The sequence below is a fragment of the Nematolebias whitei genome, chromosome 3, assembly GCF_014905685.2.
Source record: "Nematolebias whitei isolate Nwh7 chromosome 3, NemWhi1, whole genome shotgun sequence".
Lineage (NCBI taxonomy): Eukaryota > Metazoa > Chordata > Actinopteri > Cyprinodontiformes > Rivulidae > Nematolebias > Nematolebias whitei.
In genome coordinates, this window is record NC_056500.1 from 23,818,824 (window position 1) to 23,828,117 (window position 9,294).

The 9,294-nt window shown below is 40.8% G+C and overlaps 1 protein-coding gene across 2 annotated transcripts in view; it reads left to right on the forward strand.

The window, feature by feature from the left end:
* atf6 (activating transcription factor 6) overlaps positions 1-9,294 on the forward strand; it is a 46,045-nt gene that overhangs the window by 35,797 nt on the left and 954 nt on the right. For both annotated transcript variants that reach the window (XM_037698130.1, XM_037698131.1), the window contains exon 15: positions 1,762-1,846. In XM_037698130.1, the coding sequence (XP_037554058.1) occupies positions 1,762-1,846 (85 nt within the window). The remainder of the gene's footprint in view (positions 1-1,761; positions 1,847-9,294) is intronic.

Here is a 9,294-nt window from a genome sequence, read left to right on the forward strand (position 1 = left end):
CTGTCAGGTGTAGACTCCTCTGATGGAGACCTGTCAGGTGTAGACTCCTCTGATGGAGCAGGAGCAGGAGCCGGGAGGCTTGGAGGGTTTAATGTGGAGTTTAGAGATGAACCATCACGCGCTGAAAGACGTTCTGGATAAAATACAGTGAGAAACGGGACCGGAGGACAGTTAGCATTTATGCAAATTAGCTTAGCATCGTAGCACCGACGTTGTACTATTATGGCGTCAGCCTCTTTTGTTAGTTAAAAATATGTTCAGAACCGATGGGATGAGTAATTTAAAATATGTTTAAAGTTAGAAAACACTCACCATCTTCTATAAATGGTTCAAGTAGAGCAGTAGTCGTGTCCAAACCACCCTCCAATCCTCCATCTAGCTCGCTTTGACCTTTTTCGTCGGCCACCAAGCACAACAACACCTGCACTTCTGCATTTGACCACGGCTTTGATATTATTGTTGTTGTATAGCTTCAAAATACTAAAATATACGCTCCTCATGTTATCGCTAATGGCAAGCGGTAGAGAAAAAAATGGTGGATCGGGTTGTTTGGAAAGACTCCACAGACTCCTCCCCCCGACCAATCAGTGACCGACAGTGTTTCTGACGTCACGGCGCGGCTCGCTCGGAACCCTTGAGAAGCCGGGCCAGAATTTAGCGAGACGAGCCGGTTTCTGGAACAGTGGAAATACCTCCAACGCGCTTCAACCCGGAAATATCCGACCCGCGCCGTGACAGTGGAAAAGGGGCATAAGAATAAGGACTGAACTGTTTCGGATTGGATCAAACCTTTCCCTTCATTTCAGCAGAAAGCAGCAGCTGGAAGCACTGTTGGCTTCTTGGTAATGTAGTTCTTTTGACTGCAGTTACAGTGTAGGCTTATTGAGAGAAAACTACATATTTGTCCAAAGTAGGTTTTTTTTTTTTTTTTTTTTTTTTTTTTACAGAATCCTGTACTGTCCCAATCACATGAGTAATATTAAAGTTGACAGTTGTGTGTCGTGTACAATCTTACTTTGAAAAGCAGCGAAGGAGCGAGTCTGCAAAAGTTGAACCACGAAGTAGCGAGAGACTACTGTACTTGAAAAGCTTGGTCTTTTTTGTAAAGTCAACACTTTGAATTTTTTAACCACAGAATTAAAAATTATTGTAACTAACTAGTATGTAGTGGTTGAAGTTGGCACATTTTTCAAGTTATTTTTTCACCTTGCTGCACATTGAGGGATAGACTGGAAAATGAAATGAGGCTATACCTTACCTATCTCCCTTACATAAAATGATAAACATCTGTACATATTTTCCTTGACCAGTTCACTGCAGCTGGGGGAGACGCCAAAGCCAATACATCATTATTTATGTCAGTTGTTTTCTTGTTTCAAATCATGAATTGCTTAGATTAAATTTTCCTGCAAGAAAACCGTGAATAGTAAGTAAAATAAACCGTCTCTTGGCATTTCTGCAACTTTTCTCCTTCTCCTTTTAGTAAACAGTTTAGCTCCTTTTTAAAACATCTAGTTGCACTTGTGCTTTTTATCAGCAAAGCTTTTAGACGTCTAACACAAAACTGGACTCTACAGCACAAGTTTTATGATTTGAAGTTCATTGTCAGCCTGTTGATTTTGCAACAAGGCCACAGCATTACTGACTCTTAAAGTTGATCGTCCATGTGTGTTCATGTAACTCTTCAAACACAGACTCAGACAACCTTTTATTTAGAGAATTTCTCGTCCCTCTTGATGACCTTCCTTTCTTTGTTGTCAGGATCATCTTTTACTTCCTGCCTCCAACCACAACAAAGGAAGTCGACCCAAGATGTCTGTCGTGTTGCCAGCTATGAACATTAATGGTAAGTGCTTCAACACAGGCACAACAATTTGGTGGGGGGGACAGTGTACCAGATGAAAGGGAAGCTATCAGCATATTCAGGCACACGTCTCTCCATCAGATAGCCGTACTGCTCAAATCAAACATGTCTGAGTCGTTGTTTAGCTCACTTTGACTGTTTATATTTTTCCATATCTTCCTCAGTGGGACGATTTGTTCTTCCTGTTTATTTACAATGTTTTTCCCTTTCTGTTTTTTTTTTTTTTTTAACAAGTGAAAATGTTCCTGTTAACTTGTAACAAGCAGGTTCTGACAAAACTTTTGACCTGTTTTGCATTTTAAACAATGGTTTCCTGAAACGGCAAGAAACATTTTGACTCTGTTGTTCATGAGTTACGCCTAAACGTCTGATGAGTGAAGGCCTTGGATTTTCTCCTGCGTGTTCGTTGCCAAATTGTTGTTTTATGAATCATAAAAGGACAAAAGTTTGTAATTTCCATGAGCTCATCGTGAGTTTCACCGTAAAGTATTCTGCATGATCTGCCAGTCTGCCAAACCCACGTCGTTCGAGGTGTCAGTGGAAAGAGATCGTCTGTAATCGACTTTGACAGTTTCTCTTGGTTTGACTTGAGTTTGATTAAACCAAAAGAAACTTGCTGAAAGAGATTGTGTTTTGAGATTCATGAGTTGTTATAAAAAACGCTTTTTGTTTTTATCAGATAGATAAAAGCATCTTGTTTTTCTGTGTTTTCCTTGTCTGTCTTTGGCAAAACACCAGCAACAGTTCTGATAAGTGCTTAAAAAAACTGTTGGCAGAGTGAGAGGGGAAGTAAGCCTCTTAGTCAGCAAAAAAATGTTTCATCTTCTCCTGGGAGAGAGCGTTGGATAAAGATTATTCTTTCCTGGGGGAGGGTGTTGGATAAAGACTGTTGAAGGTAAACATTGTTCGTGGTCTCTTATTACAGAGTATGTTGAGGTCTGTCAGATGACCCAGTGAAAGACGGGGAAAAAGTTGGATCCAAGACCGTCTTTTCAGCTAATAGTTCAAATGTTCAAACAAAGGTGGCATTCATGGAGAAACATCAGGTCTCAGAAAATCCTTTTCTTTGTCCTTGGAAGAGGATTTTGATTTTCTTGATTTGTCACAGATGCCTGCAGTGAGTTGCAAATTCAAAGTGTTGTTCCTCTCAGGCTGTTTCATATGCTAAGATGCTTCCAGCTAATGTCCGGACCATATACTGTTTTTTTCCCCAAGTTGTAAATGAACTGCACTTATATATTACCTTTCTATTTTATCAAGCTACTCGTGCTTTACACTACAAACTGTGCCCTCATTTACTCATTCTTACAGCACGCTACTAGACCTGTCGCGATAAACAATAAATCAGTTAATCACATGATAAATGAAAATGATCTACCTCATTTTCATTTATCGGCTTTATCGCTTCTTTTTGTCTCTCTCTTTCTACTGAAGACACTGGATGACAAAAAGCTCAACTCCGGTGCTCTTCACTGACCCCTCTCTTTCTCTTTTTGCTTTAAAATCCATTTTAACGATCCAAAATAGCGTTTTTGGATCATTAAAAGCAGCTAAGCTGATAAGCTAAGCTACGAGTTAAGCTAACAGTCCGACCTCAGGGAAGAAACCTCCATCTTGTCAAAGCTCCAAAATTCACAGTTGAAACCTGTGCCTTCATGTAAAATGTTGTTTTTCTTTGCAAAAAGAAGCTGAGAACTTGTTTACTGATTTTTGTAATAAAAAGATTTGTGTGACAAATGCTATGCTAAAGAGCTCAAACCACACCGAGCGTCCGACATTTTGAGAACCAAAAAAAGGAACAAGGAACAGCCCATGTCATGTCAAGAGGCCTCCCTCCCATTTTTCTTAAAGAGACAAGCTGCTCGCTCCCTCACTATCCATCCTTCTGTTCAGTCTTGTACTGCCATCCAGTGGTCAAAAAAGGAACTACACACAAAAATTAACCAACATTTCTTCTTAAATTTGACAATAATTACTAATAATTAGTAATTATTGTCAAATTTCAAACAATATTATTGTTTACCGCTATAATTTATGAGACTATTGCCCAGCAAAATCTGTAATCGTGACAGGCCTACACTCTACTATATCTGTACAAAGACTAATCGGCTGTGGCTGAGTGGTTAGAGCAGTCATCCTCCAATGCAAGAGTTGGGGGTTCTAATCCACCAGCAGTCACATGCCAAAGTGTCCCTGAGCAAGACACTGAACCCCTCTTTGCCTCTGTGTGTCCCATTGGTGTATGAATGTGATAAAGCTCTGATTAGTCTCTTTAGAATGATTTGTTCAATTAGCTTTGTATAAATATAGTAGAGTGCTGTATGAATGGGTAATTGAGGCCACAGGTTGTAGTGCAAAGCACTTTAAGTATCTTGATAAGATATAAAGGTGCTATATAAGTACAGTCCATTTACCATTTACTAATCAGTGCTATACCACATCCATACACTGATGGGACACACATGGGAGGTAATGAGGGGTTCAGTGTCTTGCCCAGGGACACTTCAGCATGTGACTGCTGGTGGAGCCAAACCCCCAACTTTCGCATTGGAAGACAACTTCTCTAACCACTCAGCCATAGCTGCCCCAAAGAGGCAAACACTGGATTTACGTCGATACAAGTGCTCATTATAGTAGCGCCACATTGTAGTAAAAACAAGTCAGTAAGAGGACACAACAAGTTTATTGTGATTCTCTTCAGCATGAACAGTTTTAAAGCCACATGTGTCACAGATGACAAACTTCAAGTGTGAATCTACGTATTAATCCAGGCAACATCCTTAGAAATCAGAGACGCTGAACTCTTGAAGAGGCATGATTGCTCCACACTGGAAGATAATTCTTCCCAGCTCCCCGACGGTTCTTTCTTGTGGGAATGCTGCCTCTTTATAGCCACCAAATGGTTTTCATCTGGAGGAGGTGGATCGACGCTGCCAACTTGAACTGATCATTTCTTCTGTCTCGGTCGATAACTGAACGTTAACGTTGGAGCCTTTGATGTAAGCCCTCCTGTGTTTCTGGCCTTGGTAAAGTTACTCTTTCGATTCACCCAGAAAATTAATCTGGCTCAGCACCTTATAAGGACTGAAGGTTGTGTTTATGTAATGATCTCAGTTTGAAAGTAGTTCAATCAAGTGCAAGGGACATGTTTGGATGGAAATGTAGGAGAGGAATGTTTATGCAATGACATCATGTGCAGGTGGATGAACTGAGGGAGCAACGCACTGCAAGTTATTTTTACCTTTCTAATGTTGTACGTGTGGAGTGTAGATAAACATTCACATGAATCAACTCTTCTTGAAAGGAAGATTTTTGGATGTGTTGGCAGCTCCATTATCTGGGTATCAACAACTAGACTGAATGTGGTAGTTTTTTTGACCTACGTGGTGTTGGATAAAATAAATATCCTTTCATCATCTACTTAAATAAAGGAACTCGCACACGACGACAGAAGATTTTTCAACCCAGTTTACTTGCGAGAGTCGTGGAAGCTTTTACAGATGTGCAAAAGTCAGTGAGAATCTGCAACCGGACAGTGAGGCAGGAAGTGCTTTAATACACGCATACACAAAGAGGCAAGGTCAAGACGACCTCGGCTTTCTAGCTTACAGACTCAGAGAAGGCCTTAGAATTTATCAGGTGCGCCTGCAGGCTCCTCTCTGAGGAGTGGGAAATGAATTGTACTTGTATAGCACCTTTCTGTCTGATCAAGATACTCAAAGCTCTTTACAACACAATCAGTGCCTCCTTTACCCATTCATACAGCACTCTGCTAGATCTGTACAAAGCTAATTGAACAAATCATTCTAAACAGGGCTTAATTTGTAAACTGATCAATGTCAGAATGCAAATAGGGGTCAGGAGGCAATTTGTGGGGGGGGGCTTGTAGGTCCTCCTCCCTCTTAAATTTTTGAATAAAGTAGATGCTATTTCCTGCATTTTGGTCTAGCCTATTTTAGCGGGTTGCTAAAAATCTAAGTTTAACTACATTGTAAACACTTGATTAAATTAGGGGTGCGCCGATTGCAGTTTTCTGGCCGATCACCGATTTCTCAAAAGTCTGACCTGCCGATACCAATTTGTTTTCTATGCAACACTGTCAGGAGTTATAAGTTCACAATGCACCTTCAATTTTCCAATCTTATTTTATTGAAAAACGTGCCCTTGAACAATATCCTAGAAATAATACAAACTTGTTTTAACTGGCCATGAGGTAGTGCTCAGAATATACAGTAAATGAAGTTTAGACATTGTTAAAACTAAAACAAATCTGTAAAATCGGTTTCTCATGCAAGTATCGGACGATTTCCCAAAATTAAGGAAATTGCGGCCGATTTATCAATGCACCCCTAGATTAAATTACTAATTTATAGAGCAACAACAGATTGTGTGTGAATAGAGCAGCACCAATTCTGTCAAGCGTCCTAACCCATATAAACCCAATAAATCCAACTCGGGCTGTTTCCGTCCTACATTAGATTTAAACTGGCATTAGACTTCAGATGATTTAATAATTATTGATTAGTTTTCTAATAATTTAGGATTATCAAATGAGACTTAAAAACACTTAAACGCTTAAAAATCTACAAGTTATGGTTTAAATCTCATTTGATACCAGACCAAATGGCTGCATGTCAGTACTATAAAATTATATGATAATATGTTTTCCAATTTTTTTTATTTGTAAATATTTAGAAGCTGTATGAATGGGTAAACTCTAGAAGTTGTTTTAAAAACATGGGCAAGCGGTCCACTGATAATTAGCTTTTTTGGATAACATTTATATATTTTATTTTATTTGCTTAAATGTTGAATAATTCATTCCTTTTTTTACAGCTGAAGTAAAGCTTTGTTTTTGTTGGTATGATTTGGTTTTTTGTGCTTCTTCTAATTTTTGCATCTGCATGCATGTACAAACTGGAGACTCGAGTTTGTCAGCAGATTGTCTCTTTTTGGATGTGATTACTTGGCCAGGACTTGCTTCCTTCCTTATGTAAGGAGGAAAATAAAGCGCCCTTCATGAATGCAACCTTGGAGTCTGTTTCGGTTTGGCAGGAGGCTCTCAGGTTTCCTCATGCGTTGATGCATTGATGCCGGACATTAGACCCTTATCATCTTAAGGCAGCTTACTGTGTGACTGAAGGTTTCTGGAGCATTTCCACATGGCAGTAATGAGGCGACAGTTGAAAGGCTAATAACCTCCTCAAAGAGCTGCTATTTGAAGGTGGACTGTGTGCGTGGACATTTTTCATCGTTCAGGTTTCTCTGGACGTTAGATTAGACCCTTAGATAATCTGTTGAAGGATGGTTGAAAAGTAGGTATTCATGTGGCTCTATGTTTTGGGTAATGCTAAAGATTTTGTCCCATCAAAATCATTGTACACCTAATTAACATTACAGAGTAGCAGCTTGAAGTTTACCAACAACTCTGATTACATCGTAGAACCAGGAGGATGTGAGGACTTTGGCAGTAAGGCGTATTGTGTCGCTTCCTATTTTTTCTGCTGGTAGCTGGAGTAATTTGTTTGCTCGAGGAGTCTTTTGTTGTACTGGATTTATCTTTTGCCCAGTTCTACATTCTAATGCACAAACAACCTCAGTACAGTTGTTTTTCTACTATCGGACTGTGCTTGAGACCTTTCGTCTTTCAGCACTTCTTGGTTTTTTTTGGTGTATTTGAGATCTGTTAGCTCTGGCTAGCGTTAGCATGGCTTCCAGTTCTCTGCCGGCTTTTTCTGTTCTCACTTGCTGTGTGTGTCAGATGTTTAGTCATTCCTCTGCCTCCTTTAATGATAATAGTATGTGTAATAAGTAAACAGTAAATGGACTGTACTTGTATAGCACCTTTCTATCTTACCAAGACACTCAAATCTCTTTACTCTACAATCTGTGCCCTCATTTACACATTTATACAGCGCTCTACTAGATCTCTACAAAGAATAATCAGTGCTTTATCATATTCATACACCTATCAGACTCACATCAGAGGCAATGAGGGGTTCAATGTCTCTCTCTGGGACACTTCTGCATGTGACTGCTGGTGGAGTCAAACCCCCAACGCTCCCATTGGAGGATGACTGCTCTAACCACTCAGCCACATCTGCCCCATAATAAGTGTAGTTTTATGGTAGCTTTGTAGGAGAGGCTGTCTGAACTGGAAGCTTGGCTCCACTCTTGAAAAACCAATAGCTGGCCAGATCCCCGTAGGCAGCATGGAGCCACAGAGACTAGCTCCCGTTAGCCGCCCTCCAGCAGTTTCAGAGCAGCTGGGACCCCAGGCCGGCTGGGTGATGGTCCAGAGTAAGCATAGTGATAAGGCGAAGCCCCCAGTTCACCACCAACCCATTCACATTTCTAATTGATTTTCCTTGCTCGGTGACACACCCGCTGAGAAGCAGACCCTGGTCATTGGCCGCTCCATAGTCCAAAATGTGGCTTTAGGGACTCCAGGGATCATAGTTCAATGCATTCTGGGGCCAGAGCGGGCGACATTGAATCCTACCTGAAACTGCTCACTAAGGTTAAGGCTAAATACAATAAGACTGTTATTCACAGCAGTGGTAATGACACCCGGTTACGTGAATCGGAGATCACTAAAAATTAATGTTGCTTCAGTGTGTAATTTTGCAAAAACTACGTTGGACTCCGTAGTTTTCTCTGGCTCCCTCCCCAGCCTGACCAGTGACCATGTTTAATCGTATGTCGTCGTTCAGTCGCTGGCTGTCCTGGTGGTGTCCTGAAAACAATGTGGGCTACGCCTACAGCTGCGTTCATGTGTCCCAAGAGTGCATGAAAACTGCCTGAGGTGCACTCCAGATAAGAAGTATCTCCTGTGAAACACAAAAGAAGTCTTTTAAGTTCCTGTAAATGTGTGTGTAGCTTTTCAACATGGTACTTCAGTGTTTTAGCCAAGGATTTTGCAAGAGTGTCCACTTTAAAGGATATTGTTTCCAGAGAGTGAGTAGTTTGGCTGTTGGAGACAAAGGTCTGTTTACAAGTTAAATTTTTTTCAAAATAAAGTCTGAGCATTTTCTTGTTTAAGTCAAGTCTGTGAGAACATGACGTACCCTGTAGGATTCGTCCAAACAATAGCCTGACTTCATAAACACAGATTATTTTCAGTCTTGCTTCAGTTTCCGCTTCGCTAAGCTCAACTGCGGAGACCCTGACTCCTCATCGGTGAATATTCCCTTTCTCCCTCCAGACTTTTCTCATTTTCGTCTCCACTTTGCATTTCCTACTCTTGCTTAAGGCTGTTTTGTTTATCTCCATGGTGGTGAAATCCAGGTCTGACTCACCCTTAAACACGATCTGTAACCAAGCCTCTTTCCTCCACTGTCTCAAACAGTACTTCTTTCTTGCTCAGAATGCAGTTTTGATCATTTGTCTTGCCATAAGTGCCCCCCCCCCCCCTACCCTCCACCCCCGCC